This window comes from Sander lucioperca, chromosome 20, assembly GCF_008315115.2.
Source record: "Sander lucioperca isolate FBNREF2018 chromosome 20, SLUC_FBN_1.2, whole genome shotgun sequence".
Taxonomy (NCBI): domain Eukaryota; kingdom Metazoa; phylum Chordata; class Actinopteri; order Perciformes; family Percidae; genus Sander; species Sander lucioperca.
The window spans coordinates 6,667,499-6,690,373 of NC_050192.1; the positions used below are offsets into that span (position 1 = coordinate 6,667,499).

Genomic DNA, 22,875 nt, shown 5'->3' on the forward strand with positions numbered 1-22,875 from the left:
TTTACACCATATAAACCCCTACCTACCCATGTCTACAAAAGGGGAAAACTCACTTAAAAGTTCAGTTCAGAGAGCAGTTTATATTTATAAAAAAAAAAAAAAAAAAAAAAAAGAGCAAAAACATGAACAAGAATATTTAGGACACAGTATGCGTGTAATTCTTTGAAAGAACTATTGGAAGGTTTTGGCTATGAATTAACAAAAAATTCAAGTAAGGCGCACTGAATCCAAAAGAGTCTACAAGTGACTTGGATTTCCTTAGTTTATATACTATTATATTATAACACCAATTATCCTACGTCTACTCACCTGTCGGGGCGTAGCTTTCAAGACAATGTGCATTACCCCATGGGAATCCAGCCCAGAAAAAAATCAAATAACTTACAGAAAAACTAAAAAAAAGAAAAGACCCTAACAACCAACTGAACGCTCCACAACCACCATCCTCTTACCCTCCTTAAGGAGTGTGTTTTTAAAAGTGCATAAATATTTTTCCATGTCACCCACTCTCAAAAAAGTTAATGGTTAAATTGATAACAGGAGAAACTGCAGCACAACTAATCTGATCCCTGTCCCGCCGGAACTTCACTGGGAATTCTTCTTCCTCCTGTGTGTCACTCAAGTATAGTGAAACTGCAGAAACATTACATAGCTTAAGTTAACTTCCTCGCCAATTTTCTATAATTCATCAATCCAGACTTCTAGCATCCCCCACTTTCCACATGCATTTCTTTTCCAAAAAACCTTACAACAACCCTTTCAACCTGCATCCATTTCTTCTCAAACCTGGTCAAAAAAACTTGCCAAATCTCCTTTTCCTCAAGTAACATGACATCAGTACTACCTAGCTGAGGATAAAATCAACTGCAAACCATCTGCTAAACTATCTCTAACATGTAGGAGCTAGACCAAGAACAAAATAATAAAAGTAGACTCACTGAATATTGTCCTATTAACATACTCTACTGGTCTGTGGATATGGCAGTGAAATCAATACCTTAATAACTGACCTTGTCCTCTGTGTTAACCTTTAACAGTAGCCACTGCTCCAGACCTCAAAGCCCCTAATGCTCTTCTTCTGTGAGCAGGCCCAGCCCACTCCTGGCCAACACTTTTCAGCATAAATAGTAAGCAGTGCTTCAGGTGCACAGTATATATGTGTGAGAGAGAGAGAGAGAGAGAGAGAGAGAGAGAGAGAGAGAGAGAGAGAGAGAGAGAGAGAGAGAGAGAGAGAGAGAGAGAGAGAGAGAGGCTAGCTACAGTAGCACTCCTCAAATCGGAAATCAAGTTGGTTTAAATGCCATGTACTGTATTATCAGCATTTCAATCACTACTAGGAGTTTCCCTGCACATGTGAGGAAAACCCAATAAAACTGTGAATTGATAACTGTTCACTAAAGATGATAAAAGAGTAACATAACTAAATGCTAGCTAAATATAGCCTAGAAATCCAGACCCAAATCCGAAAGATTAAGGTTCTGGCATTGAGTAATGAAAATGGCCCAACTCGAGGGGAAGCACCAAGCATGCATTTGAAAATCTCACTGCACGCAATTGGATAACCCTACGACCAATCACAACAATACATGAGGTGACGTATCCAGAGCCCCACACGCTTAGTTACCAGCGGATCTAACTGGCAGATTAAACTGTCATCTGTTTAGCTCGCCTCTGGCCCGCCTATATCAGATACACCGATGTGACTGGTGCAGCTCGGCTACAACGGCATAGTTAATGAGCATCGTTACTCAATGCCAGAGTGCCTCGCTGAGCAAATTCAAATTGTGCTCCCGCGAGAACTCTGGATTTCCAGGGTAAGCTAAATATACATTATCATATCTATTTTTACTAAGAAGTATGTATATTTCATATAATTATGTTTTTGTTTTTTTTTCAAGTATGAAAATATATTTAGGTTTCCATTCTGGGAAACCAAAGGCACTATCAAGTTTTCAAGAATATTTTTTTTAAATAGCTTGTTTGATTACATGTGGCCCGTACAAAAAGGGAAAGTACACCCAAAAGGGTATGAATGGGGCAAAAAAAAAGGAGAAAAACTAAAAATTTCTTATTTTTCTAAAAGTTCATGGATTGTCACACCATCGCTCATGTGGCGCCTCAACGTCGATACTGGCAGCTCATGCCTCCCTCGCTCCCGTTAGTTCATTGGTAAACAAGCATGAGTGGTGTGTGCGAGTCGGGTGGTGATGGGAGTTCATAAGTTGACATCACGTACATCTGTGGGGGTGCTGGACTGGTCTTGCTGCTTCCTCGCCTTGTTGCCTGCTCTGACGCCGGTCTCCTGTCCGTCCTGCTGGCCTTGCTGCAGGCTGGTGGTCAGCACGCGCTCTATTTGCTCCTGGCACGCCCTCAAACAATCCTGGAACAAAAAGGGTCAGACGTTGTTACACATACACACAGTTCAGATCCCCCATGCTACGGTTTATGTGCCATTAAGACAGGGTAGTCATTAACACACTAACCAAACAACCCTCTAGAGACCAGGCTCATATTTGCTGACTTTCTATGCATGATTTTTGTCTTTTAGGGCATTTTCACACATGAAAGTCTGAACCAAGGTCTGGACCAAGGTTCATGTTTTTGTTACATTGTATACATTTGATCTGGTAAGTTTTGGTTTCACACTGCAGTTATGCAAGCGCACTAAAGATCTATACGTGACAAAACTACGTCCTGCCGTCATCACATATGTGAGCTGCGTCTCCAGATACTTATGATTGGTTTGTAGACGGGCTTCTATCCTCTCATATCCTCTCTCTGTGTCGGAGTTTTTCCAGCTGACTGCTGCTCTCCCCTACTGCCGCGGCTCTTTTTGTTTTATTGTGATGTTGAGAAGCAAAGACACGGGAGCTTTCTTTCTGGAGAATTTATTCAGAGACAAATGGAAACCTACACTGTACATTTACTACCACTTAAATAAACTGCTGATGTATTCTCTGCTCTGATAGCAGACAGCTGTCTGCTCTGAACGCATTCACCGTCACTCTCTCATGTAGCCTACACACTAAGCACCGAGCTACTCCTTAAAAGAGCTTCCCCGGTCTTGTAACACGAGGACAGCCTGCCAGAGCTTCTTGTATTTGGTCCGAAAGTCCGAACCATCCAAAAAATGCTTTCACACTATAAACGAACCGGACCATGGTTCAGTTTGGTCCTGACCGAGACCACCTCTTTTTATTGGACCAAAATTTGGTCTTTTGATCCAAAAGACCAAATTGTGAAAACGCCCTAAAACTGTTCTTACCCCACATGAATAGTATCCTATTATCAACACAAATTCAGTTGTTTTTTTTGTCAATTTAACGAAGTATAAAGCTGCCAGGAACCAAAAACAAAAATGTCCCTCAAAATAATTGTTCTGGTCTACAGACATAAATGAGATATTGTGTGAAAGTCTCACATCAGCACTTTCAAATCGGTTGTCTCAGTTTCTCTCTATATGATACACAAATAAAGTTAGTTTCTATAAATAAAACATGCTTACTGTATTTAATTATGAATACAGGGTTTAATCTGTACACCTGTACGCAGACACTAGCGTGCAAAAACCTGGTATTTTATCCCATTTGATGTGCAAGTTGTTTAACAGCTTTGGTCACATGCATTGCATACCAGCAGGGAATTATGTGCGCTGAGGTAGGTGGTCCTGTCTGCATCATGACCAGAACAATGGGTACCAGCACACTCCAATACCGACAACACAGTGCAGCAGAGTACATGGTGGGCACAGGAATCCCCTCTGACACAAGACCTGTGCAAGGCTCCTAAAGGACCTCTGTGGTCTGTCAGAGAACAGATCGGCAGATCTGGACTCCCTTCCTCCACCCCCCTTTGGGTTTACAGCACGGATAGTCCCATGTGGAGGTCTAGAGGAAATGGCTTTGACCTACTGCACCCTGAACCTCAGCGTTTGGGTGTAAAACAGAATATAGGACAGTGGGACCGGATGTTTTTGGACAACTTCTCTTGTGAAAGGGGATCCTCGGTCTCTCTGTCTGCATCCCGCTGCAGGTCTGTGTGGAAGATGTGGGAGGTCTAGCTCACTGAGCCGGCTGCAAAACTCTTAAAAGAATGAACCGAGGCTCGCAAAGAGGCCAACATTCCTTTGAAATGTACGGATAATTGGAACCTGATGGGCTGTAGTCGGAGCGCCTGTTGTGACGGCTGGGTTTTCGGGTCCCTCGTCGCTGTGGCAACGTAACCACAAGCTAAGAGGCAAACCGTGTTGTTCCTGTGGCCCATTGGCTGTGGCCTTTTAGGATTTCTATGCTTCTGGTCTTTTGAAATAACAATGTGACACTGACAATGAAACCACACACTGGGAGAAATATTTTATAAGTAGTCTTTTTTTAAGTTAGTGTGATTTTTTTTGTTGACATTCATAGTTTATAAATTGTTAGGAGGTAATATAATGCATTAAAGTCGATGCAGGCCCATTCACTCCCATTGTATTTGTAACGGCACCTGCATACAGCAGAAACCATTCAGCTCAGTATTGTACAATATGTGTTTTATAGCTCCATTCACTCCCACTGCATCTACGATTCTGCAAATACATTAAAAGTCAAAAAGTCATTTCTAAAGTCATCTAAAATGTTCTAAAGTGTTGTTCTGCAGGTATGCGGACAGGTCGGAAAACTTTCCGTATCTTCACCGGCCCTTTGCTCTAGAAAAGGTGCCTCTCGACTTGATTACGAACGTATTCCTCCACCAGGAGGGGCACGCAGCTAAAGTGGGAGCCATGCAGAGAAATTGCATGTGTCCTACCACAAGAATTTGGGCTCTGAGTTTTAAGAAGACATTCCCTCTGCCGCTGCTCTTTATAGCAGCAGTCTGGCTCCACAGCCAAGAGCCAAACGCTCGCTCTCCCTCTCTCTCTCCATGAAAAGTAAATAGCTTCAATCTGCCACTGCTGAAGTCATCACTGTTTACTAAAGGGCCTTTTATGCTGCTGTCGTGAGATGTTGCAATGATTATTATTAACAACAATGCATTGTTGTGCAGCACTAAAACTATTGAGTAATTACTTCTAGCAGGCATACATGTCCTTCACCATTACTCACCACCTCGGTGTTGGTGATCTTGGCCAGCAGGTCTGTCAGGTTGTCTCGACTCAGCCTCTGGTCACTGTGGTCCAGCTGCAGGCCACAGACAGCAGCTCCCAGGCTGCCAGTGGCGATCATGGAAGGAGGGTTCATGGCAAGGCGATCATCTGGCGAGAAAAGAGGAAGGAGTATTATTGTGCAATTAGTCAAGCAGCAGCTTTAGGCCACAGTGACGTACGGAAATCACATTTTAATCTGTGACACAAAGAGCAGCATCACTTAAAATCAGCCCAGAGGAAGTATGAGAGATGCAGGAGAGTTGCAAACATCTGAATCATCACCAACATGCTCCACAGCTGAACCCGGCTTTCCCACAGTGTAAATTTCAACAGATCAAGCTGCACAGTGTAACCTGTGTGGGTTTCTTCATAGAACCGTCAGCTCTGATTAAAAAAGCAGAGTAGGAATCCTCCTACTCGCTGTGCAATGAGTTCCAGGAACGACTCCCTCCGGTACGTATCGGAGTCTAAAGGCTTAAGCGACAACAGGCCTAGATGGAGGAGGCGGAAGAGGAGGTAGCCAAGAAGAGTACACCTCCACAAGTACTGAGCTGGAGCTGCTGTAGAACGGCTCATGATGTGGTTGTGAATGAAACCACCTTCTCTCGCCTCAGTTATTTTCATTTCGAGGGAAAACCTGCAAGTACCTTATCTGACCACTAGGAGTCTAAAAGTTTCCTCTTAAAACCTTTTTTACAAAGCTGCTAAGAGAAACTTTTTCAGAGGAACTGAGAGAACTGGTCTGTCAAACACACAGAAGTGTAAGGAACAAATATAGATAGCTAGACTGTGATTTATTTTCCAGTTGACCGAACAAATCAACTTAATCTATTTATTTATAGCTGTTGGTGAGTATTTTATGTATGTATTTATGTTGAACAAAGTGGAGTCTGAGGAGCACATTTGTGGTTTGATGGATAATTCAGCGCTTCATACTGTAAGCGTTCAAATGAACTCCAGTGTTAAGCTGTCAGTATGCTTCTTCAGACAAGAATGCTTGTCAGACAGGCTAATAGCTTTAGAAACCTACTCCCTCCACACCTTTCTCTAGCTCTTTGCCTTTATTCTTTTTAAAGAATATTTTTGGGTGTTTTGGGCCTTTAATTGATATGACAGCTGAAGGAAAGAGGGTACAGAGAGGGGGGGATGACATACTGCAGGTCGAACTCGAACACGGGCCACAACGGTAAGGACTGAGCCTTAGTACATGGAGTGCACGTGCTTTCGTTCTTGACAGAACTATTACTGAGACTGATCTCATGAAGTGGCGTATGTATGACACGCCAATTCGTATGCCATTATTGGCGTGTTATCTAGACGCATACTCGTTTTTTAGCGTGTTTATCAAAGCCGTTTGGCCTCCATTGACTTACATTACCTTGCGATTATATGTAAATTGACGCCGTAGCGTGTGGTATGAAAGGCCAAACACAGGACTTTCACCCAGGACAGCAGGAATTGCGTCCCACGTGTGACTTTGTGTCCCGCGTGTGATTTTTCCTTTTCCATGTTTGTTGTTTTCCTAAACCCAACCAGTTCTTTTCCTTTACCCAACCCACGTGTGACGTTTCCTAAAACAAACCTTGTTCTTCTTTTCCTAAACCCAACCGTAGCCTCGCGATAATACGTAGCCTCACAATAACTTTCTAAAGCCACGTGGCGTGTAGGTTTACGCTGTGACGTTGCAGACTGCCGTCCACTGTATAGAGCGTAGACATACATGCGGGTAGCTCATAATGCGTACAGATAACATGCCACTTGGCTTTAGGAAAATGGTGTGTATGTTTGCGCAAAGTCATATCACGTTGCATTTTTAGTGTGTACAACCAAGTGCAGTACTATGAAAATGTGCACCGTTATTCCCATATTAAAACAATATTGTGTTCGTATTGAGAGTGGTGGAACAACTAAACACTTTGCAACTTCTTTCCTTTACTCTTTTTATTCTTGAGCTGCTGTGACAAGTGAATCACCCCAGTGTGGGATCAAAAAAGTTCATCTTATATTTCCCGAATGGAGTCGGGAAAAGTTAGAACACACACCCCTTATTTTTTAGGAGTTTCTCCCAACTCGGCCAGTTAGGAGTTACTTTAGTTTTAGGATGTTTTGTGAATATAGCCCCGGGAGGGTCTTTCACTATTACAATACACAGGTTTTTACGGTCTTAGCACATGGACATGACCAATCCTCAAAAAACTTTACACACACAATTGTTAAGTGCTGTACAAGTCCAACCCAGCACATAGTCCTAGCCCAGTGCAAACCAGTCGTGGTGGCCTGATAGCTTTGATTAAACCCTGGACAGCAACCGCCTGCTTCACTACGCCCATCTTCTCCTCCAGGGGCCAGCTGTCCATAGGAGGAGCTCCTCCATCATAAGAATAACATCTCAACTCCATATAAAACTCCAAACATTTACATTACTGCACAACCACAGCAGGCCTTTTTTTTTTCTTCCACTGCGGCTACTTTGTGCTTGGATATAACCAGCTGCTTATGAATAGCAGAGGTGACCACTGAAACACACCCAAATACCAAAAAAAGTGTGACACTAAAACTGTGCTAAACGGGGCATGAAACTCATTGAAGGAGCCTATGGTTCCAATAACTAGTTTCTTGTAAACAAGTGCTTATATTGCACTGAAGTGTCCTCTTTTGTTTTATTTCCTTTATTGAATTAGCTGAAAAAAGGTGGCAGATGAAAGGCATCCTTGTGACAGAATAGTGCTGTATATTATGTGCATTAGGTGATCCTGGAGTCCAGGATATGAAAATATTAGAGGGATTCCTAGTATAGGCAAAGGAATGCCATGAAAATTCACCTAGGGAGAGGCCTAAGGGGACATCTGAGTTTGTGCTTCTCCAGAGCCTCAAGAGTTTATTTTGGACATGAGGCCAGGATGGGAGGAGGATCACTGCCCTGACTTTTAAACCTGGAAGCTGCCCTGTCAACAAACAATACAGGGAGAGTTAAACTGCACCCGAGTCATAGAGCACAAGATACAGTATGATACAACCGCGATCATTAACCATGTACGTGGTTCATCTAAACACACCACTGATAGGATTTTTCCCAGACACTTAGAAGAGAAATGTGGAAATGACCGCTTTAAGAAGCTTTGAAGAAAAAGGCCTACTACAGGCTGAGACTAGAAAGTGGATAAGGCTGCCAGTAGAGTATGCTGTGAAAAGAAAGAGGTCACAGATGACTCATGATGCGAGAATGTTTGTGTGTGGGAATATTTTGGTAGATGTGGGAATCACAAGGCAGCAAAGTGAGCGTGCGAGTGAGCAAACGAAACAGAAAAGGCTCATAAGGTGATATGCAGCTGTGTTACCTGTGGCACAGAGGGCAATGAATGTCTGCGTGTGTTTGCGGACCATCGGCAGCTTGTCTTTGGGAAGGGGCAGCCTGCGTATAATGTGCTCTATAAAATCATTGGGGATGACCGAGGCCATGTTCCACTTCAACTTCCCCAGGACGACCAGCTCCCAGTCCTGAAATACAGAGAGAAATATGATAAAAAGTGTCATTCATTTCAGATTCAGTCTCTTGGCAAAATCTACTCAGTCAGAGGGTTAGATGGCGTGCTGCCATGCCTCCATTGACCGTGGAAAAGATCACAGTCCGTCCCTATTCCCAGAGGAAATGGCTCTGTAAGAAGAGTAACATTTCTTCACTTTATCTCTCCTCGCTGTATCTTATTATCTGCATGCCTCTCATTCCTCACATCCTTTGTGTTCATATCGCCGGCATGTGACAAGCTTTGCCCTGCCAATGAGATAGCTAGCCCCTTCCTTCCTGTCACAAGCCTCAAACAGCTACAATGAGTTTGCCCTGCACAGGCAGCAGCACAGAGCTGACTCTACATCCAGTCAGCTTTTGCAGCAGCAAGAAAGGTGAAGCATTTCATGATTTAATTTCCTGTGTTGAGTTGACCTTTACAATTCAAGGGGGAGAATGCAACTTAAGGATTTATAAAAAGAAAACTGCACACATTCACAAATGTGTACAGACCTCCGACTAGTCAAAACCACCTAGGCCAGACAAATGCTGGTTTATGCTGGCTAGTTAAAAGTTGGTTATGAAAAGCGGCAGAGACAAAAGAGACAGAATGAGTTATCATTGTCATTACCAGAACCAATACTCACTATGGAGAACTTCTTTTTCCCCAAGCAACAAAATAACAAGTGACCCCAGCCAATCCAATGGCTTGCCACGGGGTTTCCATAAGTCTTGCTATGTTAATTCACTGATGAGATTTTCTTTAGACCTCCACAAGTAATGATACAGGATTTGAAGACACACTCACAAATCTTGCTGAACATTGTGATCTAGCGCATTTACAAACTGCCGTATACATTTTTAAACATTTCTGTGTGTCCTGTTTTACATTTAAAAAACAAAAAACCTTGATTTTAACTCCATTTTTATTATCAAACCTACTCAATATTCCAAATAAAAGTCCTACTGCAGTAAAGCATCACAGTAGGACACTAAAGGTTTTCTGACATTTCTCCTCTTGGTCCCCCATGACGGCATCTATTGTTATTTCATAGTATGAAGACCATGATGTCGGCCATATGCAGAGGACTTATCAAAATCACTGTTACCTATGAGGAACCCTCTAGAAGATGACAGCCCTGTTACATTACTGAGTACAGCTTCATGCTTGCATTTCCTTTCATTTGACACGTCACATGTAGCTGAAAGTAACAGAAAAACAAAGCTGATTAAAAGACTAACTGAAGTGTATTTAAGTAATCTATGTGTATAAAAAGTTACAGGGTATCTGTACATTTTTTAACAGCAAATGTAATGCCTTTTAAGACCTTTTTTTAAGTCCTCTAAAAAAGGAAAATTTAAGACTTTACCACGAAAAAAACTAAAACAGGAAAAAGTTCAGCGCGACACGACCACGACGAATGGTGTGGCGAAGCGTAGCGCGGCACAGCTCACCAGAGCCACGCTCAAGACAGATCACAGGGACACGACAGCTTTTATACCAAGTGCTGATTCGCCTTACAACCCTGACCAGTGTTGTGCAAGTTAATTCCAAAATGTAATACATTATTGATTACTAGTTACTGTCATTTGAGAGTAATTAGTTATATTACAATATCACTGTCTCTGAATTGTAATGCTTTACACTACGTTTGCGTTACTTTTGAGTTACTTTCACCAAAATCATAGCGGAAGCATGACTTGGCAGATAGCTATTGTGAATTTCACCACCGGATCAACAAACCCTCCTCTTTATCCACTTTAATACATCATAATTTATTCATATTATTTTGTTAAGAGAAAATGAAAATACTCAATTAAAAGCACCTTAATTGAAGTAGCCTACGGTATAGTTACTTTCCACCGCTGATAAAATGTAATGCTATTACGTGTAGCAAGACTAAATATTAATTCCCGAGATGTTATCTGTCAGTTGCTCGGGCACATTGCTGTCGGCACTGTCAGGACACAGATGTCCCTAGCCTACCGTCTCTGGTTCTGGCGCTGACCACGGCAACAGTGACGGGACAGCTCGCTTCAACGCAGCATAACTCCTGAAAATAATGTCCATGTCGCAAATGTGTCCATCTCTGCAGTCATTTCAATCACCGAATACAGCAACAGGAAATAACATTTGGACTTTTTCTCTCTGTGCCGAAATGTTTCACGGTGTTGGTGAATTCTTAAAAAAAAAATAAAAACCACCACTAAATGTCAGGTAAATGCGTTGTAACTCGCGTTACTGAGATTGTAACGGGTATATTATCGAAATTGTATTAGTAATGCGTTATATTACTGTGTTACAGCAAAAAGGAATACATTGCTGTAAACGCATTACTCCCATCACTGACCCTGACATGGTTGACTGTGTAGATGAGAAGATACTTATGGGCAAACTACTTGCCTGCGACAACACATACTTCTTGTGCTTCTCTGCTTTCATGTGTGAATCGAGCGCTATGTGGCCCATTGTCCCCAGCTGTATCGTCTTTTTACATGAAGCGAGGTGTGCTTTATGTAAAAAGACGATACAGCTGGGGACAATTACTGGCCAATTACTGGCCGTTTTCTTCAGCCACCCCCGATCGACTCGTCAGTCACCTATGGAATGATGCAGGTTGCACCCACATAGATCGAAGTGCTGCCCCCAGATGGTGCGCTGGTCAAATTGCAGTTGAACAAAAAAATAAAAATAAATACAACGGATGACGAGTCGGACTCAGTCACATTTGAAATTTAAAACCTCCTTATCATAAATTCCAGATTTTAAGACATTTTCAGACCTTAAAAATCGGAGATGTTATTTAAGACTTTTAAAGGACCCGCGGGGACCCTGAGTTATGATAACATTAATAAAAAAGGAAACGCTGTAAAAGCAGCTAAACTGGTTCTTACGCTGATAAATAAATGCTGATGAATTAAACTCCTCTGCTCTACGGAAAAGCGTCACCTAAAAAGCAAAAGTAAACACTGAAACCCCGACAGGGACAGTCCCCCCACCCCGTTTACATGGGTTTCCTGTACATAACCTGCCACACACATTTAGCAACCTATTTAGCCCTCATAGAGATTGTTGACTGTGAGATGAGCGGGGCGGAGGCTTGCTGTCGGTGCGCTCACTTCCTGGACAGCTGCCCCCGACACAACCACCCCTCCACCCCCTTAAACTTCTCTCTTCCAGCTGAAGCAGCATAAGACTGTTCATTATAAGGAAGAGCTGCAACATCTTTGACTGGCTCTTACGGCCTTCTCTGTGCATCCTGTCAGGATATCCAGGAATCTGGAGTCTTAAAGAGCATCAAATAGGACTAATGTCATTTCCCTCAACAGCTGCAGGCAACACAGGAGGATGTATAGAGCGTGTGGAGCCGTTTGGTTGAAATAAGAAGCAATTTTGTAAAAGCCAAACATTACATGGTCACAGCTTTTCAAATGGGAGGATTTGCTGCTTTACTTTAGGGCTGCAACTAATGATTATTTTCTCAATTGGCCGTTTTGTCTATAAAAAATATGTAGCGGTTAATTTGTCATCTTTAAATTCTTGTTTTTTTTTCTGAACAACAGTCCAAATCCCAAAGATATACAGTTTACCATCACATATGAAAACAAAAGCTGCAAATTATCAAATTTTTGGCACTTTTGCTTGAAAAATTACTGAAACGATTCATTATTCTGTCGATCGACTGATCATCTCAGCTCTGCTTCTCTTCATTTTAGCTTTGTGATGGTAAACTGAATAGCTCAGAATCACGGAAAGTCTGAACAGCTACTGTACAGGTCCATTACAACTGAGCAAACTTAATCTGCCAATAAGGACTGTGTGATACTGCTCCAGAACATGTTTGTATGTGGACCTTGAGTGCAGATTGTTTTTGGTTTTTGCACTGGTGGTTGAACAAAACTTGGGCGTTACAAAATGGTGATGGCCAATGTATACAATTCTCTGACATTTTATAGATCAAATAATTGAGAAAACTATTGACAAAGAAATAATCCTTAGTTACAGCTCTAATATGGTAGCTACTTTGCTTTAAAAAAACAACAGCTCAAAGTTTGTGGTGGACAAACTGGTCGTCAAGTTAAATCAGCCTCATGTTTGTGAGAAAGAATAAAAAGTATTCTTGTAAATGCCATAAAGAGATATACTCCTCTTGTTTAATACTTCTATAGATGTGTGGAGATATCTACTTGAAATACAGAGCAAATACATGCACTGCAAGAGATCCAAATCCTATACTGCATAACTGGCACTAGATGGCATCACACGCCTCTTTAGTCCACATGGATCCAAAGAAAGGATATGGCTGTATTGTGCACAGCTCCATTTATAAGGAAAATAGGATACTTCTAGTGAAACCAATTTAGCTATTAGCATTATAAAATCATGACATGTTGAGTGCATTTTTATGCTCTCATGAATGGGGCTTTTAAAATCTCCAGTTCTTACCAGCAGTTCCTGTGGTGTGATGGAGTTGTCTGTGTACATGCAAAGTGTTTCTGCTGATAGCTGCCTGCAGTCTTTTAACTTGGAGGCCAGGAATATGCACACAGCTCCCAGAAGCTGCAAATAACTCTTTCTTGTGGGCACCACTGCTAAAAACCTGTCTAAATAATTGATTGCTAAAGGGAAGACGTCTTCAGTACTCTTCTCCTCTTCACACACCTAAAATGAGACAGAAATGGAACAGAACAATTAGTATATATCTGTAAAATAATAAAAATGTAAAATAAAAGAGTATCAATGCTTTAAAGCAAAGGAGCAGTTAAAGATGTGGGTGGTTCTGCATAAGAACGTGATTTTCCATGCTATTGTTGTCTTAAGGTTAAAAGGTTAAATCCCTAATTTCCATATCACTTAGCAAAGTCAGGGCATGGCAGAAACAAATTAGTTCAATAGGAAGTACTTCAGCAAAACGTCGCCATTCAACTCCTCTTCCTTGTTGGGGCTTGTCTCTTTAAAAAATATGTAAAAATTAAAATATATCATCGAGGAGCTTTACAGCGTGTGCACAATGTTAATAAAGTGTGTTAAAATAGTTTCCGACAGTTAAAAAACGGAATTTTGTGAACATTAAGTGATTTTATCTTCAAAAGTGAAAGTGGTTTTGCATGCACGTTGCCCGACTAAAGCCAACGAGCTTGAGCCATTTGAAAAAATTAATAATAATTATTAAAAATGGTAACTGTCGGTTTTTCGATTATGTAAATTAAGATTAACTTCCCCTCTCACGCGTGAGCTAGCTAGTTAGCAAAAAGCACCAACTTTGTAACTGTTAATCAATGTCAATATCTAGCTAGCTAGGCTATTTCTTTGAAGCCGAATTTTCTTCGTGGTGGAATTTCCGACTCTCCCACGCCTTTGGTGAGTCATTCTCGTTCAATTGTCGAATAGGTTAACATCCACGACAACTCTCTGAACTAAAACACACAGTTTATGAGCCAAAATTAGCTTAAAGATGTGTGTCAACATGCAAAAAAAATAGCTAAAACAGTTAGCTTATCAATGCATAAAATGCCCACAAACCTCGTGCATCCAACCTGCAACCATTCGTCTCATATAAGGCTGAATATCCTTCTGGACCCGCTGGAAATAAGAGCATTGAGGTAAAAACCTGTCCTCAATTGTTAATAAACTTTGCAACACTCTGTCATCATAGAGGATGTTTGGGTCAGGCTGGGCTCTCACGGATATGTCCGACTCCAGGCAATAAAGCTCCATGACTCGGCCCCCGTCTCCCCCCCCTCCACTTTTTTGTTGTTTTTTGTGGCTAAATAATACAAATAAAAATTAAATATTGTCACGATGTTGTCGACAGCGGACAAGAAGAGAAGGAGGGGAAGAGCCCAGGATAAAGCATGAGGCTGAGACTGCTGGGTTACGCTTCAATTCAGTCCCACTGCCTCTCAGCTTTGCTTCTGCGATCTGCAATGCCTGCTCGGAGTCAAACGGGACACAACGAGGACGACATCCGGCTACAGCTTTCAAAATAAAAGCCGATGTGGCAGAAACCCCACAAACCCCTCTGCTGTTTGCTTGGCTTCCGATCTTGCTCTACTTTAAACAATATTTTTAAAAGACTCGAGGTCGACTGTCCGAACATGACGTAGCCTAGGTCTTATCTGTCCCACAACTGGTTTAGACTACCTTTAATGGAGCCTTTAGATCTCTGCATGAAATAGCCTACAGGATAATAACCATAATGGACAATGTAGCCTACACTTTTTGGGGGGTTAGTTGCTTAGTTTAGAATAGAGCTAGTTTGTACATAATTTGAACTACTAGCCTACTACTACTACTACTACTACTACTACTAGCCTACTACTACTACTACTAATAATAATAATAATAATAATAATAATAATAATAATAATAATAATAATCATCAGCAGCCGCATTATGATCATAATAGAAATGTAAAAGATGAATTTAACATTACAACTACTAACATGTTAAACCGTTAAATCAAATGTATTAGTTTTATATATTATACAATTTATTTTGTAGTATTTATTTTTATTTAAGTAACAGAAAAATAAAACATAATTCTAAAAAACAAAGGTTTGTACTGGTAAAATTCAAAAACACTGTCATGAGGGCATCTCACCAACAAAGGAAATAAAACATTGACAACTAAAATTCAGTTTAGTTTATTACATTTATTTCTCAGGGACCATGTACAAAAACATTAATCAATCAGCCAAGGAGAAGAGATACTTTGTACTAAATTTAGCTACTGTGGTCCCATGTACAGACATTAATAGGCCTACAACTAATGCAATTCATTCAAATTCAAAATACAATAATTACTAAATTTAATTAATTGAAACAACAAAGAACAAAAAGCAGAATATAAAAAAATGTTAGGTTATATGTGAAAAAAGTAGAATATAATGAGAGGTGGACAATGACAATGACGTGTCTGATCAGAACAGAATAATTATGAGATACATGAATTGCTGGGGGAAAATACCATGCAAATGCTAGAAAAGACATAAGTAGAAATAATAGCTGTGGTAATACTTACCATACACGAATCACTACAGTTATAATGCAGCCGTCTTGCCATCAGCTGGGCCCCCTGAAAGAATATTGCTCAATCCCCCAATTTCCCTGAATTTGTGAATAAAATAGATGCTATGTTGGGGCCTCCATAAATTTCTAGCTGCACATAAAACTCACCTCTTGTGGGCCAGACTTCTTAAAAGACTTACCTGTTAAGCACAGTACCTTACATACAAGATTTTATAAAGTGGGTTAAATTCCTATATACATCTTGCAATTTAAATGGCAAAACATAGGTTATTGTAAATAAAATAAAATGTTTACATTAATTTAAAGTTGAAGGCAGCCTAAGAGTGAATAATAACAGTATTGAAAACTGGAAAAATGCAAAATCCCTAGTGTACAAATGATAGACTGTTTACATACAATGTATGCAGCTTACGATACAAATCAGCACTTTGTACTGTCTGCCATTAGACCTGTATATCTCCAACCCAGATGGTCCAACATATTTGAGGACCATGTTCTGACAGAACATCTTATTAATACTCTCCCTCAAAAAGCTAACAAGCTAACTGTGGCTAACAGTGCAGTGATGCACCAGATTAAAGTCAGAAAAGTTTAGTCTGCACAGTGGACCATCCACGCAGACATTAGTTACCACTGCTAGCGTATAGGCTACCTGCTACTCAGTTTTAATATGATAATGACATATCTCTCATTCAACTAACATTTCACTCATAACACTGGATTCCCTGTCATTTCTTTGCAGCTGCAAATGTGCATGTGCTCTGTCCTACGTTCAACCTTTTTCTCATTGATTTTATTGTCATTTTGAACACTTAGTATGTAGGGAAAATTAACTTACAAGACAAACCACACTTACAGTGAGTGAATAATAATTGAGGACATCAGATAAATCTATCAGTTAGGAATAAAATGACTAGAACAGCAACAATATTTGAAGTTAGCTGGTTAACTAGCTGGTTTATGTCTCCTAGCTATAAGCTTTATTCTGGTAAGCTGTAGTTGTCCAAACCTAATCACCTGCAAAGTTAAGCTATTGTATATTTTTGAAGAGTACCAGCCTCTTTTTATTTTTACAACATTTTTCAGTGGAGAATCTATGACATTAATCATTTCTCTGCCTGATTTGTCATCGGCATGACTCTAGAGGTGTTGGTCCACAGGCTACTGTAATATTAAGCAGATTACACCATGGTCTCATTGCCAGTTAGTTAATTTGGTCATAAACAACCGAGTCTCCTGAGTTCCTTGAATTTATGACATTTTCATCGTTGGCCCTTACCAACAGAAGTTCCAGAATCTCCTCGTCTCTCCATTCAGACATTTTCGTTGCCGTCTTTGTGTAAATTACCTTACTTCTTCACTCTCGGATGTTTGTATTCTTCCATTTTCCACCAGCCGCTTGATAGAAACGTCATCAACACGCCACTCACCACTCGCTTGCTGTGAGTTCTCCGGACAATTAGCCTACCTGCTCTATTCAAGCAGCTAGCAGAAGACCGTTTGACGCCCGATCCAGCTGATTTGGACATTTGTGTTCTCACATGTAGCTCCTCCGGGTAATGTCTAGATAACTTAAGGGTTGCAGTGCATGTGTGAAAGGGACTTATGATGAACATTATACCAGCTTAAAATCAGCATGTTAGCATGCTGACGTAAGCATTTAGCTTAAAGCACGGCTGTGTTAGTATAAAGAAAAGCTTCAAAGACACGCTAGCATGGCTGTACATGCTTGCTCTCTGGTATCTTGGTACACAGCGGCAGCTTGTTTGTAGATGTTCTTTATTGTAAGTGTGACCACAGGTTCACTATTTAATAGGCTAATGTGTGATAGCCCTTACTTAAAGTCAGTACACAGCCTCTCTGAAACCATTGGTGCTTTTAATCAGGTCATAGTCCTGCCACATGAGCTGGGATCCATGTGACATATTGTGATGTTGTCCACACCCTTTGCCATAAGGATGTTGATCCCTTTCCAGGGAAAAGTTTTCCATAAAGGAAGTCCTTTGGCATGGTATGAGCATGGACATGTAAATCTGCAGAGAGTGCTTGTGGTGTCTCCAGGATGTCTAAATGTTATTTTGTCCTTCTTAGACATGATCTAATGTGAAAAAGGTAGGATTATAATAGACGAGGAAGTCGTGAAGTTGTTTCATGTTTGATCTCTGAAGGCTATTTCACTTCCGTGCGTTTTCTCTGTGCAGCTGTAAGTGCTAAATTCCTTATTAAAGGCATCAAAACATGCACAAGTAAACCGTTCACGCATCTAAATGTGCTGCTTCCGATCATGTGTAAGCATATTTACAGTCAGTTCAGCTGAATGACAGGAGCTGAACTGAACCACTTCTCGCTGGAACGACTTCACAAACTTTCCCCCCTTTCACAGTCGCCACCAAATAGCTGAATGAGATATGGAGTTTCATTGAGAGGAAAAAAAAGAGAACTGTGGAGCTATTATGAGAGCAGACTGTGAAGTGAGAGTGGGAACCGTCTCTGAGGGAATGTCAAGGTTAGCAAGATAAGTTCTACTTCAAAGGAGTGGGTGTATGTTTGAGAGGATTCATCTTAAAATTGAGATTTCATGTCAGAGGGTTATCCGTTTGTCTGTTCATGGAGGGTCTGACAAATCCCTGAGTCAGTGTTTTTGTCCAAAGGGGTTTTCTCCACAAGACGCCAAAGAAGCCTACCATACCAGACAGTCAAAGCCTGCAACTTGAGGGAAAGGAAAAAGAGGTGTTAGAACGATAAAGCAGCCTTACCCTGTTGCTGCTGTTTGTGCATGTGTCCTATGATAACACATGTCAGCCACTATCACACACTCCGGGCAGCACAGAGGTAACAGAGAGCGCCCAAAGCCCTGGGAAAACGTGGAGGAGCGTGAAATCACCTTGATCCAAAGATTCCTGCTGCATACCAGTCCACTGAACCCACCAGAGCACAGGGGCCCGGAGATGGGCAGACTGCCACAGATCAAGAGAAAGAGACAAAGACAGAGAAAGAGAGAAGAGGTGGAGGGTGATTGTCAAGATCTTTAATCCCAGAGATTGGTTTGAAGCTTAACATCATCTTATGTATTTCCTGTGCCAGTCGCTCCATTAGGGAGGCCTCTCTCGGATATAAACACAGGATTTACTTTTACATGCCAGTTTCAGGGCCAAGCTTGATTACAGGTTACCCATGTGCTCTGAGTCAAGCTGGCTGTTTGGGTTTACTGACAGTAGAAAAGAGGATGCTATGGCTGGAATGCTGTGGTGTGAACAGTGGTGAACACTCCTCCCAGTGCTGAGTGATAGCTCAGCCAGTAGAGATGATAAAATGGCTTCTGTCTGTCACATGGTTGCATAGTGTATGCTTTTACATCAAATGATTACACCCCGCTGGAAGTGGACTAAACACCCGTTCCCAAACATGACAAGTAGGCAACATGAATGTTGCTCTTTCACACGCTATTCTGGTCAGGCTATCAGCAGCATGAAGCGGGCCTCTATCGCAAATGTCACACATCAAATCTGACCTGTCACTGCCACTCACTGCAGAGTGGCTGAGGAGAAAAGTGGGAAAAGAAGGTGCTTTCCAGAAGAAGTTTATCAATTAATGTGCAGGATCTGAGAAATAACTGTTTGGCACAGCACTGCTTCTTTACCCACCATCTCATAATAATATTTTTGTGGATGTGTTAATCCCACTTCCTTAATGCTTGAGTAACCCCCACCATCAATCCTTAATATGTGATTGGACGCCCTGCAACCAGCTAATTTGTACTCAACTACGCAGCGAGATTAAAAAACAAATGGAGCGACGTCCAATCAGCGCAGAAAAAAGAGGGTGTTTTCCACACTGTGTCGAAGGAATGTTGTGGCTAAACTGAAAGCCATCATTCAAACTGAAATGCCAACATTTGAGGAGACAATGACGGGACAGATAGCAATATCCGGGCTTGGTCTTTAGTCGTCTGCGTCATGAACACAAGAGGGTTTCTTTTCTACAGTTTGGGCCTCGGTCACTGCTGAATCTACCCCCTCCTCCATTAAGTCTATATACAAGTCTGACGTCCGGCAGCTTGCATCCCTCACTCCTACCAAAGCCTCTGAGAACATTGCCCTATTCTCCTGCATGCACTCAGGAGTAATAGCAGACAGAGGAGGGGAGAGGAAGAGGGTACACTTTAAACAAAAGGGGTTCTATAAGGTGCCAGAACAAAATGATCTACACTGCTGTTGTAAAAAAAAAAAATCCTTTCACATTAACATTTTGAGAAATACACTTTCTAGCAGGGAGTTAAATAAGAAGATTGAAACCACTCACCTGATACGATATTGGTATCAATGTTCTCATCTAACTGTCCGCCAAATAGCTATTGAAATTTCTTTCCCAAAATGTCAAAGTTTTGTTGTAACAATGTGAGAAATGTCCTAAATTTGCAATATTATGAGAGCTTTCTCCAAAACTACTGTATGTAGTATATATATCCCTATCCAAAGCCATTGAAGAACACTAATTTTTCTATATGTGGGGGGTGGGTAGGGACACTTGGCACAAAGGGGAAGCCTGGATTAAGTCATTAGCGGCAAGCGACATAGGTTGGATTTTAATTGGGTGAGATCACATCCTCTCCATTTCACAGTGAACAAACCTCATGTCTAGAATGAATCACTTAGATATCTGGATAAGATGAGTTTTAGGTCTGTTCTATCCCTCCCTGCATGCCAGACTTTAAAAGAAATGCATTGAAAGTAATGTCCATGTTCATGGTATGAGAGCTCGACATGTGTCTGCAAAAGAGAGCGATGTTCTTCATGTGAGCGTACAGCTAGATTTCAGACTCTTATATAACTCTGCTGTGGGGCCCCCCATGTTCTGTTCCAGCAGTCAACTCTAAAGTTCCCCCAGCTTTCCTGCTCATTTGCCTCACATCACACAGATGTCTCAGGGCGGTGCAGAAGATGGAGGGACGGCTGGGCAGGGGCCAACAGGCATCGGCTGGCTGTCACAAGTGAACAAGTGTGTGTGGTCAGAGATTAGGGAAAGAAGGACACAAACACAGATTCCGGCGGAGGAGCTCTTGTGGCAGCTGTGGTTTTCTGAGTGCGAAGGATGCTGGACAACTGGAGCGAACCGATTGGCCAGCGAAGACAAGTGGGTGTGTCCTGGCAGTGTCCTGCTTCCTCTGTGTGATCTTAAATGAGAAGAGTGACAATTCATCAGGGACAGGATGTCCAATAGGAAGGCAGCTCCCAGGGGTAGACTGAGGGCCTTGCAGCTGGCCACTCAATGACCTTGTATCAAACAAAAGTTAGTCTTTAGCTTTATGTCCTCTTTTCAAACACTCTCTGTGCCCATAGAAAAAATGAAACATTAATCACCAGCAGAGGACTGAAAAGTTTCCAGTAAGTCATTTTGTGTTAGTTTATTTTAAGCCAATGGGCCTCACTGTTCCACAAATAACATTGCTTTCTTCGTCTATTCACTTCCTTTCAACTCTGCAACATTTCCACCCCTGCACACTTACATTTCCCTCCTGAGAGAGAGGAGGAAATGGGGGGCCTTGCAATGTGAACGAAAGCTCTTTGAAAGTGGCTCTAGTGAGGCGATATGCTCCTTATAAACGTTGAGCAGGGAGGAATTCAGGGGCGGACTGCTGGGGCCTGGACTGTCTGGGAGCTGCCTGGTGTTTTCCTGTGTGTGATGCATGCTAACCCTGGGCCCCCTCGACTTCGGCAGCGGCATAAAGAGGCCTCTGTAAGGCTGAGTCAGCTCCAGCCTTAATTCACCTTATTGGTCTCATTGCTTGATTAAATTCAGTAGGGGGACTCAGAAGGCCCCCGTTTACCCCAAAAATGTCTCATGCATTCAAACAGATGCGTGGAAATCAACCTGTTATCAGTATGAGAGCAGGAGCCTGCCACAACAATGGTTCTCATGTAGTGCAGAAAGAGAAAGAGGCCATGAAGTGTAGCCAGACCAAACACATCGATGCACACTGATGAGTATTGTCAGTTTAATAGATCTAAGTGGGAGTTGGAAATATTGTTTCTGTGAGGTAACTCTTGTTGTAGTGACTGTCTTAAAATGTAAGCCATTTTAGCATTCTTGGCCGACTATGGCATTTCAAAACAGACTACATTTATCCAATTAAGAATAGAAGACAAAAGAAGAGTGTGTGAAAAACAGGAAGCAAAGCCTATATAGCACGATATGGCATGATATAGTCCTGAAATGACCACTTTACTTCAACCACAAAGCAATTGTTTGGTCCATCTCTGGCTCGCAGTGAGCTTACCACCACAGTTAGCAAACCAACAATTCATTTGATGACGAAATCCAACGTGTCCTAGGATATTGCGATGCCAGATTAAAAAAGGACAAACAGGGGCATACTATCTGCAGGAAATGCCATGGTATAAGTTATAGTGATGGAGTGGTCAGGGGGTGGATGACAACATCATTCTCTTCTGTCCCCTAACATCCAGCCTGGCTTTGATCCTATTATGGGTGGGGGGTCCAGTGGACGTCCAGTGGAGCAGAGGAGCCAACCCACCTAGTGGTGCCCAGACCATTAGCTTGAATCTGTATCCACTAGGGCGTTCCTGTCTCTAGCCATGTCAAGGGATTTCACATACTGGGCAACATAACTGAAATCATCTCATCTCTCTCTCCAAGTGCACGAATATGAGAAACAACAGTAATTGGCCCATCCTCTGATATAAACATTACATTATTTCAAAGACTCTGATTACACTGTTAAAGGAATAGTTTGACATTTTGGGAAATATTCACTTTCTTTCTGAAAATTGACACCACTCCACACTGTCAATGACACTGTCCATTGCCATGAAATAGTCTGGCATCTCCATTAAATGGCAAATTGTAGTTTTAAACTATGGTTTTTACACAGATTAAACAAATGAGATAAGCATGTCAATTAGTGAGCTTGAAGGATGCTGGTAGGCAAATTTTGCTACCTTCAGATAGAGCCAAGCTAGCTGTTTCCCCCTGTTTCCAGTCTTTATGCTAAGCTAAGCTAACTGGATGCTGGCTCCAGCTACATATTTACTGTACAGAGCGCTTCTTATTGAGCTCACAGAAAGAGAAGGTATAAGTGTTTTCCCTAAAATGTCAAACTATTTATGTAATAAATGTCATTCTTGGGTGCAGCCCTTTTTAGCTCAGAAAGCTCAAAATCCAGTTGAACAGGCTGAGCTTTAGTTTAGACAC

The 22,875-nt window shown here is 41.6% G+C and overlaps 1 protein-coding gene across 1 annotated transcript; it reads right to left on the minus strand.

Annotated features, from left to right (window-relative positions):
* Positions 1 to 1,970: 1,970 nt before the first annotated feature.
* Positions 1,971 to 14,589, minus strand: LOC116060121 (G1/S-specific cyclin-D2-like). Its single transcript, XM_031313553.2, has 5 exons — positions 14,155 to 14,589; positions 13,078 to 13,293; positions 8,464 to 8,623; positions 5,085 to 5,233; positions 1,971 to 2,380 (listed from the first exon to the last, which is right to left on the minus strand). Exons 1-5 carry the CDS (start codon positions 14,347 to 14,349, stop codon positions 2,216 to 2,218), a joined length of 885 nt encoding a protein of 294 aa, XP_031169413.1. The 5' UTR covers positions 14,350 to 14,589; the 3' UTR covers positions 1,971 to 2,215.
* Positions 14,590 to 22,875: the final 8,286 nt, after the last annotated feature.